Source organism: Symphodus melops, assembly GCF_947650265.1.
Source record: "Symphodus melops genome assembly, chromosome: 15".
In the NCBI taxonomy this organism is placed as follows: Eukaryota; Metazoa; Chordata; class Actinopteri; order Labriformes; family Labridae; genus Symphodus; species Symphodus melops.
In genome coordinates, this window is record NC_136705.1 from 1,113,724 (window position 1) to 1,134,445 (window position 20,722).

The following is a 20,722-nucleotide window of genomic DNA, read 5'->3' on the forward strand; positions in this document are numbered from 1 at the left end:
CGGTGAAGCGGCAGAGGAGCACCTGGAGCACGGCACTCTCATTCCATTTACCTGGCCGCAATCGATGAGAGGAAACAGCCACAGAGCTTATTTGTTGTTGCTGAGTCAATTAGTGAATATTGAAGACCCAATCAGTGATTGGTGACGGTCCAATAGGAAGGGAGAGTCCATGGAGTTCATTACTCCGGCGTTCGATAAAGCCTGGTTAGCGCTATAAACATGCAGCACACTCTCCTTTATGTTCTTCTATAAGGACTGAAGATTATTGGATTTTATTTATAACCAACATTTGAAGTTCGGTAACACTTTAAATGAAGGTGCACTTATTAAACAGGATTTCTTTAACAACAGCTGTATGAACAATAGTTGACCTTCATTGATCGCCCTCTTTATCTCCAGTCAATAATCATTATTGAGGAGGGAAAGCTCCACATCAATAAGCCATGAGGATTCATAAATACATGTTGATATTACACAGGACATACATGCATTCTTCTTCTCTGCAGCAACAGTTGAGCCTCTGACACAGCTGATCGCTCTCTTTGCAGGTGACCAGTATCTTCCTCCCAGTGTGCACTGGGACGAGGAGACCCCAGAGAGGCACAAACCCTCCTCACACACAAAGAACTGTGATTCATTTGGAGCACCAGCCTTTAATTTGTTTGCACCATTTCATCTAAATGACATGAGAGGGCGAGAGAGAGAGAGGGAGAGGGGGAGAGAGAGAGGGGGGAGAGAGAGAGAGAGAGGGGGAGAGAGAGAGAGAGAGAGAGAGAGAGAGGGGGAGAGAGAGAGAGAGAGAGAGAGAGAGAGAGAGAGAGAGAGAGAGAGAGAGGGGGAGAGAGAGAGGGAGGTTTAATTCAGCAGAGGAAAAGGGGAAGAGGAAGGTGCGGGGGGGGGGGGGGCAGGGGGAGGAGGGGAAGAGGAAGGTGCGGGGGGGGGGGGGGGGGGGGGGGTCTTGAAACTCCACCACCGGGCGCTAGGCAACCATCTAGTGGGTGGGCTTTGTGATACATTTTACCAATTTTTCATGCCCCATCCCTCTTGATGTGACCCCACTCAGGGCCTCTTTATACCCCTGACAGCTCCGCGCAGGAAAACATGCTGCCGCTCTGATAGCATGAAATCGGGAACAAAGACCCCCAGGGAGAGGAGAAGGGGGCCGCCGAGGCACGCTGTGCTCCGGTCCCGCCTGGCTCTGGACACTAACAGATGTCAGGCCGGCCCCGGCTCTCTCTCTGCGCCCTGAAAGAGGAGGCCCTGCAGGAGGAGCGGGCCTGAGAGGCTTTGTTTTGGGCCTCCTCTAAGACAAAAAGTGGAGCCACTCCTTCTGAAAGGGCCCGGCAATATGGCCGTCACAGATAAATCACGCAGGGCGGAGTGGGAGAAAGGCCCATGAATTCTCAATGTGGCCCTTAATGGGCCCTCTTAAATATGATGGGATATTTGTGTGAGCATGTGAATGGAGCCTGGAGACTTTGAATGTCAGAGGGCAGAGTTGTTTAAAAGCTCCTGGTGCCGACACGTCAGAGCGTGTCCAAATAATCCAAACGCTCCTGCAGCCTCCCCTAACGACAGCGAAGCAGCGGAGCCGGGTGCAGAGCGTGCATCAAGGAGTGACCCAGGAAAGTTTCACCACACAGACTCGCTGTGATGTCACGGCGTCCTGCTCTCCCTCCGTTTGGATTTTTAATGAGCTCTCTCCTGGGTCATTTGAAACTCATCTTCCTTCATTGTATTTGACGGCCCTCATGTTGTCTCTTATTTATGTTATTTACATTTTACTCTCTGTTCTTGTCTTTCCCTAAATGTTCATGCATTTGTTTTTATCTGTAAAGAACTTTCCAAAGAGTCGTGGAGACGGGACGACGACCTCTGGTACCTTCATCAGTCTGAAGAGATCTTTACTTAAAAACTCAAAAGTCTGCTGCTACTTTCATCCAATCACACAAAGACATTTCAAGAGCTGCTCTGATTGGACGCTTTTAAAAGGATGTCAAATTATCTAAGAGTTCGATAATTATATAGAAAGTTCATGAAACATGTTCTGTTCACAGTAGCAGTTAAATCTAAATACAGATAAAGAGGCGACACATCTGTCTGCAGATGTTCACCTGACGTGTCTGTTAAAGCTCAAACAACAACGAGAGGTCGACGAGCGGCGAGGACGAATCACTCGAGTCTGCAGTCTTTGACCTGGTCGAGTCATCTGGACCCTTAAACACGTCAAACACAAAGTGTTCAGTTTGAGCTGCCTGAACATGAACTGTTGTGCTTACAAACAGAGAGACAAACTTTGTGTTTGCTTGCACAGAGGACTGCATTAGTCCAAAAATAGACTGACATCAGAGACGCTGGACGCGACGCACAAAGAGACGTCTATCCCTCACACTTTATGCCACATTTCATCTGGACTAAATAACAGCATCTCTGTTAGCCGCCGCTGTGATTTCAAAGGCGGCGGTCCACTCCGACTAACAGACGAGGAAGACAAACCATCAACAACAGCGTGCAGACATGAAGACAGACTGAGCTCGGAGACAAAGTTGATTATTGATGATTTATAGAGAGATTAAGAAGTGGTGGATTCAGTCCAGAAAGACAAAGATGAAGTACGGGGTCCATTTAAATTCACAGACTGATTAGATCACAAATAAGATTTAGAATATTTCAGGTTTGTATAAAACAACAAAACACGTCAGCTTTGTAAGAGATGACAAATCTCAGGTTAACCCTTCGAAAGCAGCAGAAAGAGGCGGACTATAGACGTGGTGCAGGTATGTGTGTGAGTGGGGGGGCGGGGCATGATGGCGGAGTGGGCGAGGGGTAACTCAGGTTAAGTCACTGGTCACTGACCGGGTTCGACCCCTAAGGGCTGAGCGGGCGGCGTGCCCTCCCCGCCCTGTCAGTGCCAGGCGCTGCGCTCATCCTTGGCTTGGTGTGTCACACCATCCCACCGTTGGCATGGTGTTCCCAGCTGCCAGTCACAGCCCGCCCGCCCCCCCCCCTCCTCACACAATGGTAATAGCATGGCTGGCGCCGGGCTCAAACGGCCTGTTGTTAATGAGCAGCTCCAACAGAAGCCTCTGCTTGTTCTTCATTTGCCAGAGTTTTAATGATATGGACATCGCTGCCATCAAAGCCGAGCGCTCACGGCTCCTCTCGCTCGCCGTGTCTTCAGCGATGTTTTCATTAGCATCAGAGGCAAAACAGAGAGCGAGAGAAGGGAGCTGTTGTCTGCAGGGAATAGTCTCCCTCTATATCCAGATGGTTATCGCTGATATAATGGGCCCTTATTGTGACAGATTGGACTCTACTAGCCAGATAATATGCTTTTATTGTGTTGGAAGGAAACACCTCCCTCGCTGGCTTCACCTGGCAGGATGAGGTCAGCGACGGACGCCGTACGCTCTGCTTTGACTGGCCTGGAGTTTTGTTCATGGACGGGTGAAAAGCTGCAACAGGACGCCGAGTCATTCAGCCCACAGTCACACATTCAAAAACAACACTTCAGTGTGTGCGCGCAGCGCGTGAAGCTAACGCTCAGGACTTAGCATTTCACGTTAAAGATGAGACGCAGCTGTCAGGGAGACTGCTCATGAATATTAACCTTTAGCATGATCTAAACTCAGAGCGTTTTGAGTTCGATGATGTCGTTCTGTTGATATGTGGATGTTTATATTTATTGATTCTAAATGAAGCGGCTGAATGTTCGACAGCTTCCAAACGAGTCTGAGACAGATTTCCTCGAGGGATCAATAAAGTGAATCGTATCGTAAAGAAAGTAAAAGCTGTATTTTTAAAGGTCACATCCTCTTCTCCACGCTACTCTAACATGTGTCTCTACTCTGTCTCCAAACCCCCCAATGATGAGAAAAGTCCATCCTCTCCGTCTTCTGCCTGCTCCATATGAAGATGTTCCCTTCATGACATCACAAAGGGCAGTAGCCCCTCCCCCAGGTGGGTGACACTCCCACAGCTAGGTGTTTGTTCTGCCCTCTGAGTCTGCCTTCTCACCGTAAACAATAGGACATGGAGCCAGAAAGCAGCGAGTACACCCGAGCCCTTCCAGAGAGGGGGCGTGGTCAGACACAGCTCATTTACATATTTAAAGCTACAGACACAGAAACAGCCTGTTCTGAGCAGGGCTGAAATAGAGGGGTTTATAGACATGATCAGATACAGGATCAGAGTGGATTTACAACAACACACTTCACACACATGATGAAGAGGAGCGAGGACACTGATTTCACCTGAAGAAGAGGAGGTCATGTGACCTTTAATGCTTCTATCAATCCTTTAGTGTTATTGACTTTCATAACCTTATTCTAACTGTCTTAAAGAACGACGACAGACTGTCACATTATTCTAATGATGTTTCCTTTCAGGCTACATCTGATTCACATGAGGACCTGGGAGTATATGTAATGTGTGTGTGTGTGTGTGTGTGTGTGTGTGTGTGTGTGTGTGTGTGTGTGTGTGTGTGTGTGTGTGTGTGTGTGTGTGTGTGTGTGTGTGTTAGCTGAATGCAGCTGAGCAGGATGCGGCCTCGGGTGTCAGGGGTTCAACAGAACAGAGGCCCAATCAGTGCTGGCCCGCTGGTTAATGGATGGATGGCCCCCAAAATTAATTAGCCTGACTAATGTAGTGTACACTTAATTACACCGGCCGTCTTTTGATTTATAGCCCAACCAGACGCACACATGCTAGTCAAAGTCAGGGCTAATAACGTTCCCAATTTACTGCTGCACATTCTTCAGCAGCGGGGACGAAGAGCGTCAGACATGAACTGAGACTGACGCTAGCATGCACATCCTTTCATTTCTTAATGACCTCATGTATAGAGCATTTCAGCTTCATAGAAAGGTTTAATCCAGCATTTATAAACCTGGAAGAAATGACTTATTTTGGGCTGTCTAAGATGCAATATATTTTTAATAGGTGGGGAAATGTGTTTTCAGATTGTTTCTGACAGACCTGCATGTTACAGAGGAAGACGGTTTTTATAACAGGAAACAGTTCAACCTTCATAAAGACTGCAGACTCTGATAAAGACCTCAGAGGAACACAGGAGCGGTCGAACCGACACCTTTCCTCCCTTCTTCATCTCTTTGGATGTTAATCGTATTGAGTTACACAAACGCTGTTTTAAATCTGAAGCAGATCAAACGTGTTCACTGAAACGTTGTGCAGTTTGGACCTCAGCGTGACAGAAGGACGAAACACAGTATTTCTTCAGGCACACGTTAGCGACCCACTCGTTGAGAAACACTGTTCTGGAGGACACACTGTGGACGCTGCAGTCCCGTTCCCAGCTGAGGACTGTGGACATGTACTGGAGACTCTCTCTGTCTCTCTCTCTCTCTGGTCTCCCTCTCTCTCTCTCTCTCTCCCTGGTCTCCCTCCCTCTCTCTCTCTCTCCCTGGTCTCCCTCCCTCTCTCTCTCTCTCTCTCTCCCTCTCCCTGGTCTCCCTCTCTCTCTCTCTCTCTCTCTCTCTCCCTCTCCCTGGTCTCCCTCCCTCTCTCTCTCTCTCTCTCTCTCCCTCTCCCTGGTCTCCCTCTCTCTCTCTCTCTCTCTCCCTCTCCCTGGTCTCCCTCTCTCTCTCTCTCCCTCTCCCTGGTCTCCCTCTCTCTCTCTCTCTCTCTCTCTCTCTCTCTCTCTCCCCTGTCTCTCTCTCTCTCCCTCTCTCCCTGGTCTCTCTCTCTCTCTCCCTGGTCTCTCTCTCTCCCTCTCTCTCCCTCTCTCTCTCTCTCAGCTCGATATTAAAGGCATTCACAGAAATACATGTGACACATCACTAAGATCACATGTTACGTTTCATAAAACAAATGAACAGATTTAAAATAATGTAGGTTTAAAATATTCGTCATGTCGTCTGAATCTTCTTAAAAACATTCAGATGGAAGAGAAGGAGTTAGAAGGTCTTATAAATGTACAAACACAGTGACGTCCTTATGAAACATGTGAAATAAACCGTCATTGACATGTTGTGTTTGTCTCTCCGTCTCTGTCGTGACGGGCGTGAAACGTGTGTGATCCATCACGCCGCCTGTCATCACTGAGCATTTTACAGCGTTCATCAGGCGAGGGGCTCGTCTCAGGCCCCACCTTTAATTTCATGCTGCTCAAGCCAGAGAAAAGGACACGGACAAAGGAGGAAGATTGATGCCCGGTCCGGCCCCCCCCCTGCGCCTCCTGCTGTCGCCAACAGGGGGCGCTGATGCAGACTCCTCCTTCTAATGAAATGTGTCCATGTAGCTGCAGATCAGGCCCAATTAAAAACAGCCCCACACCATGTCACAGGGACGGTAGATCAAGTCAGCAATTAACCCCCCCGCTGGCCTCGATCAATCTGCGATGTGAGCCGACCGGCCAGCAGCACAGCGTCTCTGCAGATATTAAATTTACATTCTATTAAGTTTAATTAGGAGGGATTTTAAATAAACTGGGAGAGCCGGCACGGAGCCCTGAGCCTGTCATCGACACGGCTGATTCACGAGCAGCGGACACCTCCGGGGACACACACACACTCCGTCACACACACGGCCGTACACCTCACACCACCTCGTGACTGAGACACGGAGCTCAGCTGGAGGTGTCAACATGGTGTCGTGTAACCTGGGGGCGGGGGGGGAGAACAACACGACTATTATCCTCGTGACTCGAGATTTGTTGCTGCAGGATTTTCAAGAAATTATGTTCCAGCAGAATTTTGAACTTCTTCACACGGACACCTGAGACATGTTTACCTGCACTCTTCTTTTTCTGCGTCGCTGATGTGTTACCACATATTTCAGGCTGTGCAGGTGATTTGTAACATGCGCTCCAAGTAAAAAAAAAACTAAATGTTCCCTGCACACAATCTCATTACGGGAGCAGTCAGACCTTCACAGACCGTTTGGTCTCCTTATGAAGAACAAGGTGTTCACAATCAACTTTAACTGGTGTGATTAGAATTCAGAAGTCATGTTTATGGTATCTGACCGACGGCCTGAGACAGAGGAGGACAATCATTCACGTCCAGCTTTATGCACACAGGTGGATCTGGGATGGAATGAGGGTTTTTTTGGTGCTTCTTAAAAACTCGAGAATGAGCTTTCAGATGTTCAGTGTCTCTGATCTGCTTTAAATTGTGTTGCATCTTTAGTCAGTTAATCTCCACTGGATTAAAAAAGGAAATCACAGGCGGGACATCGACAAGTGGGCTGTGAAGCATCTGATTCGCCAGACCAAATCTTCAAACCCCTTCCTCCTCAGTGTCCTGTTTTATCAGCACCGATGCAAAGCGTGATCAAGCCGATTCCTGATCAGACCCCTGGGAGAGCCGAGGGGACACGGAGGGGCCTGGACCACCTCCAGGCTGCTCAGCCCCAGCATTAGTCTCCACGTGGCTGTGTCTTTTGTCTGCCAGTCAAAGGGCTGCTGAATGGGGGTCAATTGAAACCAATTCCCTCTGTCGGACACAATTAATGGGGTTGCCCAGGCCGGGCGGGAGGGGGGCGAGCGCGGGCCTTTGGTTACTGATCCTGCTGCACAAGCATGCCAGGAATTTGCCACCTGGAATTTACCCTGTGACAATAACAAGCCACCCCCGTCTAAACCCACCTCCTTTTCTGTACACACATGGATACATCCTAAAATGACACCCCCGCCAACGTCCACCCACCCACCAGGCAGGATGGGTGATGGGGGAGTGGCAAGTGGTTGTCCACAGTCTAGTCACCTACAAAGGAGCAGGGATGGAGAAGAAGAGGAGTGGCGTAGCGTGCAGCTGGACAGAAATGTACTGCAGTACTTTCTGATCCAGTGACTCTAAAGTGGGGGGGGGGGGGGGGGGTATCCTCACATAAGGCTTACTGGTATTATATTTAATACCAGTAAACATAATAAATTTTTGCCCCCTGAAAATGACGTTTTTCTCTCGTACAAACAGACGGAGAACAGAGAGGTTCTTCAGCTGTAAATGTTCAATTCAGATCTTTTTTTGTGCTTTTTTAAAAAAAAACAAAAAAAACAAAACAAAATATCTATATATATATTTCTGAGACTGGTTCACACTGAAGTCAGCTTTGGCTTTGGGTTGTGCAAAGGTGCCCATGATTGTGTGAGGGAGGCTTTTAGTTGAATTTTGGGATTATTTATCTAAACACAGAAAAAACGAAATTCTTCTGCAACATTTTTGGGCATTCTTCAATCGATCGGATCTGTTCGTAAAGCAGAAAAACGAGCCTCTGGGAGAGCAAGAAGGAGGTCATGCAGCTCTGTGTCTGAATCAATCTGTGGATAAGTACGGCCAATCGATCCCCGAGCAGCCCATCTACAGTTAAGCACTTCACTGGATGTGCACTAATTGTCCTGTTGACATTAATTGTCATTAAAGGGCTTCAAACGGCCTCTCGGCTGTGAGTTACACCCCGTGCAGAGGTTGCAACCCATTTGTTTATTGGTGACATCACAGCTCGCTACTGTTAAATCACGCCAGGTCGACCGCTGTGCAGGACGGCTTTATCTGATGACATCATCAGCCTCTCTGTTGTCACCATTAAACGCTCAGAGTTTTCGAGGACCCCTCGTTTAGCCGAGGGGATTAAATGTCTAGGTGTGTGTGTGTGTGTGTGTGTGTGTGTGTGGTTCATGCCCCAGCCCACAGCTCTAACTTCCTGAGGGGGGAAGTCTAAAAGGCCCCCCTGCTCTGCTGCCCCACCCCTCTAAAAGGCCTGAATCAATCAGATTCATGTGGCCTAACAAATTGGTTGTGTGTGTATTGGCGGTGGATGTGAATGGGGGCCAAGGTGCATAAGAAAGGAGCTGTGTGTGTGTGTGTGTGTGTGTGTGTGTGTGTGTGTGGAGGGGAGAGGGGGCAGAGATGGACACACACCGATGCAAGCCTTACACATCCCTGGAAAAGGGGTCACGACCCCCTCCTGCACTCAAACAGCATTTCAGAGATGTAGGGACACGCTGAGGCCGAGTGCTGAGCCGCCGCCGCCGACAGAGACACGAGAGTCATGGAGACGAGCTGGACGGGACAAACTCATCTCATCAACCTGTTGGGCTGCTCGTTCTCCGACAGCTGGGAAGACTGGTGTCATGGCTTTAACAGGATGAAGGCTTCCACGTGTTGGACCTTCATTAATGAATGTAATGACTTTACTGATGCAGCACGTGTTTGCTTGTTTATGTAACTAATGATTCAGAGAAGAGGACGTCGCTCTTTCTTCATTTCATTACCTTAAAAAATGAGAGAAACTGTCAGCAGCACGGAGCCTGACACCGAACAGAAACATCAATCTAAAGGATTCTGTTTTTTCTCTCTCCCTACGATCAGTATCAATATCAGCCCCGAAATTCCCACATCATTCAGGAACAAAAAATAAGCTGAGTTACATGTCGGCACAGGGTGAATTATTTCTGTGATTTATTCATTATGTAAAACAAATCTTCCTTCTTCACATTTGAGTCCCAGCCGCGCTGATTCATTTCAGACTGAAATCAGTGCAGTGAGCTCGGCGTGCGTCAGGTGACTCTTCTGAATGGACCCAGTGTTTGCACGTCTGCTGTTTTCCACATTGGATGAATCATCTCTACAGTAACACATGATGGTCCGTTAATGTGACCTGATTACAGCCCAAAATCAGATGTACTGCACGAACCCTGAGGAAATCAATCAGGGACGACTGAAAGGATGGTGATTACTGCCGCCCTGGTGGCCAGAAGCTGAAAATGATTTCCCCTTGAGTCCTTCCTGAGTCCTACAAGCATTCAGAACCCCCCCCCCCCTCTTCTCCCCCCTCCCCTGTATGAGCCTGTGGAACAATGCCCACACCTTGAACAGGCCGCTTACTTGAGGGTCCATTGTGCTGCAGAAGAGAGAGAGCATGGACCAACAAGTGGCTCTCCTGCTCTGCTATGATAGGACACAACTGTCTGCGGCGGGTCTTTATGACTTGTTATGCCACTGACCCCCCCCCCCCCCCCCACCACACTCTCCAATCTCCTCATTAAGAATGCTGAATGGCTGCGCTACCTTGGCTTTCACCGGCCTCATTTGCACCAAGAAAAGGAGGGGAGGAGAAGAAGGAGGAAGAGAAAGGGGGAAGGAGGGAGGGAGCAGGAGAGGAAGGGAAGGGAGAAAGAGCAGTGAATGGCACCATAACATAACAATGCACTTGGAGGCTCAGTTGGCAAACACAGCTGGGCCGCCAACAGTGAAGCGTTTAATGAGTCATAACTCTGAAGAGACAGTGGGCTCCTAAAACCTCTTTTATTGTTCTGCAGAGTCTCTAATGCACACAAACTCTTTGAATGACTATGAGTTTATAGCACTTAAAGGGTCATTCTGGATTTCTTTAAACCTGGGCACCATTTTTTGGGGGGTCTACAGTAGATCACAAACAGGTACAAAGGGGAGGGATGTTCTTCAGCGACTTCCTGTGCGGATATAAGAGAACTTTAATTCAGTTCTACTGCAGATGCTAACGATGCTAAATGTAAACAGTCATTTACTTTTCCAAGTGCGGCTAACATTAGCATCGCTAACGCCGCCAGCCTTTAGTCCACCTTGAAGGTTAACATCCTCCTGCCCGTGCCACCTGTGGTTACACGCCGCTCTGGTCGATACGCCAGTTCACCCTACTACGAGCGTCTTGATCTCAAGTTTCTGAAAAATTCTGCCAACGTGACGCTCCTCCATGATGCTAACTGTTCACATGTGCTCGTTTACATCCAGGCAGTAGAGCCAGAGGAGGAGAAGGCCCATTAGCCAGGCCACAGCCCCATCTAGTGGCTGGAGGCTGCATTACAGTTCGAGCACAGAATCTGATCAATATTTAAATCTATTCATTAGTTTAAATGTCACGTAAGTCATTATTGAAGAGGCGGTGTGAGTGTTGATGTGCAGGAATTTGAGACATAATGACAAATAACAACAAGCTTCACCTGTTCTGTCAAATCCCTCTCTTTAAAAACACCAACAACGACATGAACACTCCAGCAAGAGTGTTTTTAAATGTTTATACTTATGGTTTACACGCTGTTAGTGAGGGACGGGCTTCACACACACATTGGCCTGACACACACACACACACACACACACACACACACACACACACGCACAAACAGGATCTGTGGATGCACGAGGGGAGAGATGAGGCTGTGACACACTGAAACACATGGAGAGAAGTGATCTGTATATTTTCCCATCTTAAGTCCCGACAGACGGAGCTGCTGCATCGTTTGTGTTTTTATTAATTATTAGATTAATATTATTCTCGACTGCTTTAATCGACGCAGCTGTTTCTGATTTCAAACAGCATCTCACTCTTTGACCAAACTCGTCTCCTTCTGTTGTTGTCCTTACAAATTGGGAAATAATTCTAAAAACCCACCAGAGTTATTTTACAGCACATCATCATCAGGCCACGCCCTAACGCATACATCACACAGTCACCCATAAGTCCAACTCTTACCTCGATAACCTGCTTCGAGTCCAGCCGGAAGTTAAAGTCCCCAAACACAAAATAGGGCAGCTTCTCAAACCGCTGGTCCGTGATCCTGGAAAGAAGGAGAGCAACATGTGTTAGTCATAAAGTTTGAACTTTAACCTCTGAAAAACATCATTTCCTGTTTATCTCTACACTCTTTAAATGACACTCTTGTTCCTGCAGATGTCCATTAGAGGTCCAGTTACTTAAAGCTGTCATTAGATTATTGACCTGACCTCAAGGTGTTTACTTTCTGAGGACCACAGCACCCCCTGCTGGCCTGGACCAAAAAGAGTTCACCCGAACAGAGTCATTAAACCTCTGCTCACTGGCTTCCTCATGGACGTTCATTTGCACACGCGCACACGCACGCACGCACACACACACACACACACACGTTACAGTGTTTGATTGTTGTTGTAGCCTCATAACTTGATCCTCCAGCTGTCAGGAAACACATTGTTTTGTAAATCTAATCACATCCTTCAAATGTTTAGAAGTATCTCTTTTCATCTCTGCACAAAGAAAACGAATGACAGCGATTAAGACAGCACACAGCGCTCACTCACTTATTTCTCTTCTCTATGGTGAACACGCATGAGCTCTAATTTTCAGCTGACTCCTCGATTAAATCAAGAAATCTTGATCATTTCCTTTGATGATCTGCTTTGATGGCAGAGAAGATCCACTTTAGGGCGACGATCAAAGAGCTCGTCGCTAACAAGACGATGGGAACATTTGATCAGGATTTCACTTTGACAGAATTAAATTAATTAATTAAAATAAATTAAAAGAAAGGCAGACAGACAGAAAACTTGACTGATGAAGAATAATAAAATAAGAACAGGTTTGTTCTGTTTTAAAAAGCTCATTTTATTTTGTTGGTATTTGTAGCTGTCACTCATCATGTTAAAAATGATCAGACGCAGTGAATTTCTCCCAACATCACCTGGACGAGCTGCGACGCAAATCAAGTCAACATTTCTGACGTCTCAAGTCAGGACGGAAAATTCATCGAATCGAACAAACCGACATTCAGAACCTCTAACCCTCGTCATCGCGCCCGTGTCCAATATTCTAATTAATTTCAGGGCAGATCAGCGTCCAATCAGCAGCATGAAAGCAAAGTCCGTCGTTTGGACACTTTTTGTCTTCAGGGAAGACGAACGGGAACAAAAAGAAGTCAAACGTAAACACTGCGGAAAAACGTTTGCAAGAAATGCTAAATATTTTGTAGATAGATAGATAGATACTTTATTGATCCCGAGGGAAATTCAAGTTGTAGTGTGTTGGAGAAGTGAAGCTCTACTTTAAAACGAAAAGGTGTCGTTTTCATTTCAAGCAATGCTTTGATTTCAGTTTGAAATACTTAATAAATAATCACAGTTCATTAGATATTCATTAGAAACAATATGCCAGCTTTGACAGTTCGATTATTTACAGTAGAGCTCATGTCAGTGAACTATGAGGGCAAAATAACCCCTAAAATAACCGTTCATTGATCGTAATCGAATCCATCAGTTTGTGGTCTGCAGGAGTCTGACAACACAGAGAAATGCTCCATTTACAATCTGCTCTCCTTGTGATGTCACAGAGGGATTCTGGTTAAATAAGCCCCTCCCCTCCTCTGGTGTCTCCACACATAGGCTCCTCCCCCAGCCTAGAGATAAACTTTTGATCAGGTCCACCATTTTTATTCTCTCTATTGAAGGAGTGATGTCTCCGGGAAAAACTCAGGGGGCGGGGCTTATTGCATTTAAAGAGACACACACACCAAACGGAGCGTTCAGAGAGAGCTGGTTTCTACAGAGTCACAAACCTCCTCTGCTGCTTCATGTTATATTTGGACCAAAGCTCAGAAACACAGACGTTTCATATATATGTCCTCTTTAATAAACAGCAAATATGCTTTTTGAATTTCAAATTACTGAAGGAAAATATTAAAAGATGTTTTGGTTTCACAAACTTAGAAACAGACTTGATAAACTCTGATGCTTTTGAAGCTTCTGAAAGATCAAGACTTTGATTTTGCTCTTTTAATGTCACTGGAGGATTTTTCAGATGTTAACAGACAGCATGCAACCTGCAGCGTGCGGCGTTCAGGGTGCAGTACAGATCCTCGCTTTCATGGACTTCCTCCAAATCCAGAACGGTTTTCAAAGCATCCCACTTGTTAAAAAAAGGTATTTAAGTGAAATATAATGAAGTCATCACCTACTTAAAAGCAGCTCTCCTACAGAGCACAGAGAGGGGATTAAGGTGGACTCCAGCAGTGTAATTAATGATTCAGGACGCTTGGCTCGCTGTCTCCTCTAACCGCGCGGATAAATCTCGCCGTGAACTTCCCAGGCCTGATAACAATTTATTTATGAGGCCGTAAAGAGAGAAGGAGCCTCTTCTTAGTGGTGGGTCTGTCGTAAAGCACGCGAGCTTCTCCTCTGTGAGGCTGAGACGAGGAGAGGGTGAGAGGAGAGAGAGGAGGCGGGGAGCACGGCGATTATATCAAATAGAGAGCGTGTAACTCTGACATCTCATTATATCAAACACAAACTACATCATATTAAAACCAACGAGGACGTCCAACGCAGCAATGGGAACATTCCCTGTAACGGATTTTATCAGGAACGCGTCTTAACAGAAATTTGTGAAAAATAAATTCAAAGAAAAAAGACACAAGTTTGTTCTGGTTTAAAAAAGCTCATCGAACGATTGACCGTCTGATTTTGTTTGTATTTATGGTTGTCACTTATCATGTTGAAAATAAATCCAGATATTAAAGTTATGTTTTTTATAATATTTAATTTTTTTAGGTTAACTATTTGGCTCAATGTGTAACAATAACTTTATTTCATCATTTTGTTTTCATCACTCCGACAAGTCGCCGACGTGTTTTTATCAGGAGCGTTAAAGTTAACATCAGGTCCTCTCTCCAATCATCAACCTCCGGTGTTTACAAATGAAGCTGCTGCTGAAGAGGAACATCCTGCAGTTCCTGGCGTGTCCACTAGAGGCTGGCTGCAGTACCTGGAGTGTCCACTAGAGGCTGGCTGCAGTACCTGGAGTGTCCACTAGAGGCTGGCTGCAGTACCTGGAGTGTCCACTAGAGGCTGGCTGCAGCAGCACAGGAAGTCACATACACACCCATTCAAACAGCCTGTTTTTACAGCAGACATGAACATGTTTACAGCCTGCTTCAAAAAACCAAATAGGTGTGATTAGCTCATGTCTCCATCCACACACACTGTAGGGGGGGAATGTTTTGATGACTCAGCAGTTCTGATTGGATGAAGGATCAGAGTTATTCACAATAAGGCGTGTAGCTGAGCTGATTGACAGGTGGGCGCCGTGTAACGGTTTGTCAGGAGGCTTAAAACCCGCCTCAGCTCTCAGCCTGTCGTTAGCTTGACTCAAAGTTAGCCTGAGACAGCATTTCCAGCACGGAGACCGGCATCCATGGGACTCCAGCGCCCCCTGCAGGGACACACGGGGGACTCCAGCGCCCCCTGCAGGGACACACGGGGACTCCAGCGCCCCCTGCAGGAACACACAGGGGACTCCAGCGCCCCCTGCAGGAACACACAGGGACTCCAGATTCAGAAATGAACACAAAGTACGGTTAGAAGGCTCATTCTGTTTCTCCATGAGGCGTGGATTTTAACCTCTGCAGTCAAACCAATGATGAAGCAGATTGTGTTTAACGGAGGAGACACGCCCGACCTGTCAATCAAACAAGCTGCGTTTCATTGCATAACTTGTTTTTTTAAATATGATCGGTATTAAGAAATGAAAGCCATAAAAAGGTGTCAGCCTGACCAGAGGGTGATGCATAGAGTTTATGAGACGACACCTCGGTGCTAAGAGACTCAGCTCTATTCAAACTGTGTTAGTGTTCAGTTTATTCTGTGGCTGCTCGCTCGGAGGGCAGTAAAGCAGCCGCGGACAGGCGTCACTGCCGTTGTTACAGGCGTGGGAACTCCCTGTGCTAACAGAGAGGGTCCGGCTCGTCTGCTGTTCAGTGAGAAGACGAGCAAAGGTTAGCAGAATGAAACCCTCAGAGTGTCAGAGTGAGAATGGGTGAAAGATACGTCGAGAAGGAGAGCGGGACGGTCCATGACTACCTACATGTTACAGGAAGCAGCCCACCTCCCCACTTATCGTCAAGAAGAAGAACAACTATGAGCAGAAGTTAAATACTGTAATCTGTTTCTTTAAAGAGTCATTTTTGGGCTAACAGCTAGGCTAACGGCTAGGCTAACGGCTAGGCTAACGGCTAGGCTACCAGCCCCCCAAGTTTCATCTGTTTAATGTGAGTTATTTAAAACCTTCAGTGGAAGCTTTAATCATCATTCACGCACCAGGACTGGTATTTATTTTCTCACGTGGAGGCTCCGGCCACCTGATTGGAGGACGATGTCTGTGTATACGCTTTAATTTAATGTAACGTAAAAACTTAAAAACACGTGTGTGTTTCTGTTGCTGTGTGAATTCTTTAAAGAATGATTTCAAGAAAAGAGTGACGAAAGACTTTTTAAAAACAGAAGTCATGGATGTGAACTCACAGCTCATCGGATTCATTTGACTGTTCTTAAGATGTTTGTTAAAATCTGAATGACAAAGTAAAGAAATCTGTGTGTGTGTGTGGGTGTGTGTGTGTGTGTGTGTGTGTGTGTGTGTGTGTGTGTGTGGTTCTCACAGCCTGGAGGTCTTCCTCCTCTCCGTCCTGTAGCTTTATCCGCTAACATCCATGTCTAATTCCCTCAGCGGCGTCTCTTTGTGTGCTGCTCTCCGGTATCAGCTCAGGTCAGAAGGTAACGCTCTGTTTACACGATCGTTTCCTAAAGCACTCGTGGTGACCCGCTGGTGTGAAAGTTGACTTTTTTTTTCTCGGCCTTTGTCAGGGGAAACGAAGAATTGCAACATTAGCTACAGCTACTGGGCGTGAAAGGAGCCTGAGGGTGGGGGGTCCCGAGCGTGGGGGGGGCCCCCCCTCGACGCTGACCCTCACCCTGGGCGGGGGCCCCATTAGCCTCGTCATCACAGTTCATTCAGGAAAACTGTAACAGTGTCAGTGACATTCCCCCACAAAGACTCACTCCTTTACACAGTCTATAAACATGCTTCTGCTGGCACATTCATCGCACACTGACACCCTGAAAGAGGCTCTTACAGGGGCCGTTCTCACTGAGGCTGGAGCCGGGGCCTTCCTTAGGCCTTCCTCAGGAGCCGCACAAAGACAGGGGTCAGACGCTAATTTATAACACGGCCCCCGACTCTGCTCCCAGGCTCCTTAAACCGGCCGCACAAAGCCACCGCGCCGCATTCTCTGCTGCTGACTTCTCCCACACAAACGCTCCGGCGAGGTCGGAGGAGAAACTTTACTCAGTGAAAAATGATTCTCTCACAGCGTGGATTCATCTGCCGGCTGGAAGTTTGAGCGAGTGACGACAGATTTAAGGAAATCAGGAGCACAGAGTGCATGCAGTGATTCAGGTTCTGCTGCAGGAGGGAAACAGATTCAGGAGCACGTTCAATGATTTTTCAGGTTTTTGGTGTAAATCGCACAAAGTGCTGGAGTTATCTAACACAGATCTGATGCACTGAGTTGGCATATACAGACGTGTGCATGAGCACACCATCACACAGGGTTTAGATAATAGTGACACATGTAAGATTCAAAGAGAAAGGTCTGCCAACACGCCAACGCCTCCATCCTCGAAGAACAGAAACACGGCGTCTTCACACGATCAAACGCTTTATCTCCAAAAATATCGAAGACGACGTTTTCCTTCAGCTTTTTCTTATCAAATCTTTTCTCTGTCGACTCTTCATGAGGAGCCGAGTTCAGACCTCCTCATGTAACCTCTCTCAACCTGAGGCTCCATCCCTCCCACACTCAGATTACACGCACTGATTGACAGCTAAACTGAGCCCTAATAGATAGTCCATATGAGATTATGAGGGTGAAACGGGGGGGGGCCATGTCATGATTATATTGACTCCATGACTTACCATAAGTTGAGCGCTCTGGACTGGACTCGGCACACAATGGCCCGGCTGAGCGCACTCACCCATTGTAAGTAAATGTTGAGAATTTGGGAGAATGTTAACATTGTGAAGAATGTGCTGGGTGACGTCTGTGTGAATGGGTGGGGGCCGGCCCCCCGACAGGACCTTTGACACTTGAGGACGGCCTTCCCCTCGTCCCCCCTGTTAGCGTGGAGCTCCTCGGTGACGCCCCCCCCCCCCACCACCAAGAAAACCACGCAGGAAAGACAGGGCGCCGAGGGGGAGCGAGGACGCTGCGGCGGTCACACAGAGGTTAACGGATAAGTCGACTCCGGCCAACACGATGGGGAGGGGTCCTCTTCAAAGGAGGAGGAGCCAACTTATGAGAAAGTGTCAGGAGGGGATCAGACAGAGCTGCCTTCACGTCTTGGACTGAATGTGAGACCACCTGACCTCGGGACACGGGTACCTGAGGGGCCAAAGCAGAGACTGCCCCGTCCCCAAAGACCCTCAGAGGTCCTCTGTGTGATGAGTGGCGTGCATATTTGTCTTAAACGGGGCGTTTCACAGGTTCACCTATAAACTGATAGATCTTCCTCGATCCCTCAAACGTCTGCAGGTCAAACTGGTCAGCTGACTGTGGCTGATCTCAGGTGTGCTCTCTCTCTCTTCACACTGGTTCACTGTGCAGAGCTTCAGACTCTGCTGCCTTACACATTAAAAAGTGATTCTGCTGACTGTCCCGTTCTTCTGCTCTCGTCATGAACACCTCGAGCTGATGTGACATCGATCGCTCCATAACAAAACAAGCCGGTCTAAAAGAACGTGTGAACGACCCGACATTGATCCAAGAGCAACAACAAACAGACATGGACCGGACTCGTGCGGACCGGGCCTCGGCTCTGTACCCGGGTCTGAAGACCAGATGGAGGGAGACGCATGAAGACAGAGAGAGAGGAAGTTGGATTTAAAGCGACAGGAAGTGCATCACTCCAGCAGCAGCTTCAGTCACACGTCACACTGTTAGGGAAACACTGCTGGAGCCTGTTTCTGTTTAACGTCTGTCGCTACGGCAACCAGAATAAATACAAAGGTAGAGAATAAGAGAAACAGGCATTTGTACTTTTCTGATTTTAACGACAGTAAACTGAAATAATCCTTGATTGACATGTGAGGGCTGAGATGAACGCCATGCTCGTGGTCATGTTGAGTAAACGACCTCAGTCTTGCACATATGAAGTGTTCGGGTTATAAACACGTTTGACTTTATCTAAACTGGAGGAGCGGACGTTTGACGGATCCATCAATCGTCCGATATCATCGTTTCTGAGCGCTGCTGTGGCGGCCCTGTTGCACAGCGCCCACGTGACTGTGGTTGCCATGGAAACACAGAAGCGAGCCGCAAATTTGTGTCAGAGCGAACAGACGAAACTCTGACAGAAGTTAAAAAAAAGTGTTTCTGCAGGAAAACACACGAAAAAAATCAAGTTAACGTTTCCAGGTGATTTCTACGTGTGTGTGTGTGTGTGTGTGTGTGTGTGTGTGTGTGTGTGTGTGTGTGTGTGTGTGTGTGTGTGAGAGAGAGAAATAAACAGGCCCACTCTGAGCAGAGGGACATTGAGGAAGATTAACCTCTGCTCCGGCAGGCCTCCCAGGGTGAGAAAGCAGTTTAAAGCCACACACACACACACACACACACACACACACACACACACACACACACACACACACACACACACACACACACACACACACACACACACACACACACACACACACACACACACACACACACACACACACACACACACACACACACACACACACACACACACACACACACACACACACACACACACACACACACACACACACACAGCAGTGCTTAATAAATGCATTATGGAGGATCTCCTGTGATTATCCTCTTGCAGCTCAACATGTCTATTGGCTGGATGCCCCCCCCCCCCTGCCCCCCCTGCCCCCCTCCCCCCCTCTCTCTTTCAGCCTGTTGTTCTGGGAAAAGCCTAAAGGGAAACATTTAGATTGGAGGGCTCTTTGAGACGCTGTGACAGTTGACTGATGACCGTCCATAAAGTGACAAAGCATGGCTGTGTGGTGGCCAGTGCGGCCCACTGCTTCCCCATGGGAAACTAATTGCTTTGAATTGTTAACGGCAACATTATTTTTCTGCCAATCATTGCTTTTCAATGCCCCGAAAATGAGCATGAAACGAGTCTTTTCAGCGAACAAAACAGTTAAATGTCCCCAATGTTGATCAAATTAACTTCAGCACTGTGACAATGGACTATATTTGTGTGAAAATAATGGAGGGCCACAAAGGACGCCTTTATGCCAGGATTTCACAGTTGTAATGTAAAACTGTTCTCCCCTGAACCGGACCAGCCGCTCTGAATGCACACACACAGAAGGGAGGGGCTTTCTTCTTTAAGGAAGAGGAAAAAGGAAAGTGTTGATTTTATCTCATGCTAGAATTTCACGCTCTGATTTCGCAGCCATGTTTTCCATCCTCTCCAAAGATCTGAAATGAGCCGTCACATTCGTCATCCCGTGCACGCCTGCAGGGACACGACAGCACTCAGCACTGTTTCACAAACTGACCTCCCAAGGAGAGAAGAACGAGGAACCCTGCTGATGGTTCTACTGCTGAAATGACTTTGAGCTGCAGAATCTGGGAATGACGGTTAAACAGCTGACGACCCCCCCCTTTAGAAAAATACTGTTTTTAAGACTGAATCCTGTTTTATGCAGAAAATAATTTAATTTGAAAAAAATCCAACAAGCTAACACCTGTTGAATAAAATCCTGTTGGCAGACTGATGGTGGTACCTGTCCTGGTCTTGACAGGGGGCGGGGTCTGTTGAGATACACACGATGGCGTGTCCCTCCCGCCTGCAGAGCACGTCTTCAAGGTTCGCTTGAAGTTGACTTTTTCTTTTTTACTTTTGAGCCACTTTGCTCTGGACGATCAGCATGTCTCCCCCTGGTGACCCCCCTGTGGTACTGCAGCTGAGAGCGCTACACTCAAAGAAGCGTCTCCGTCGCACGTTGCTCATTAAAAGTAGACCACAAACATAAGACGAGCCGTTTGTTGTTTTTATTGAGCAGATGAAGCATTTTAAAGGTTTCGATCTCACACATCGTTTGTGTGACCACGAGTGAACAGTTTTGGGTTTTCAGCCAATGATTGCGTCACAGCTGCTACTTCCTGTTT

General features: G+C 47.4%; 1 protein-coding gene across 1 annotated transcript in view; it reads right to left on the reverse strand.

Moving 5' to 3' along the window:
* Positions 1 to 11,574, reverse strand: part of inpp5a (inositol polyphosphate-5-phosphatase A) — a gene marked incomplete at both ends in the record, with an annotated part of 34,788 nt that extends 23,214 nt beyond the window's left edge. Inside the window, one exon of the mRNA XM_079362313.1 lies at positions 11,470 to 11,574. Coding sequence (XP_079218439.1) covers positions 11,470 to 11,574 — 105 coding nt within the window. The remainder of the gene's footprint in view (positions 1 to 11,469) is intronic.
* Positions 11,575 to 20,722: the final 9,148 nt, after the last annotated feature.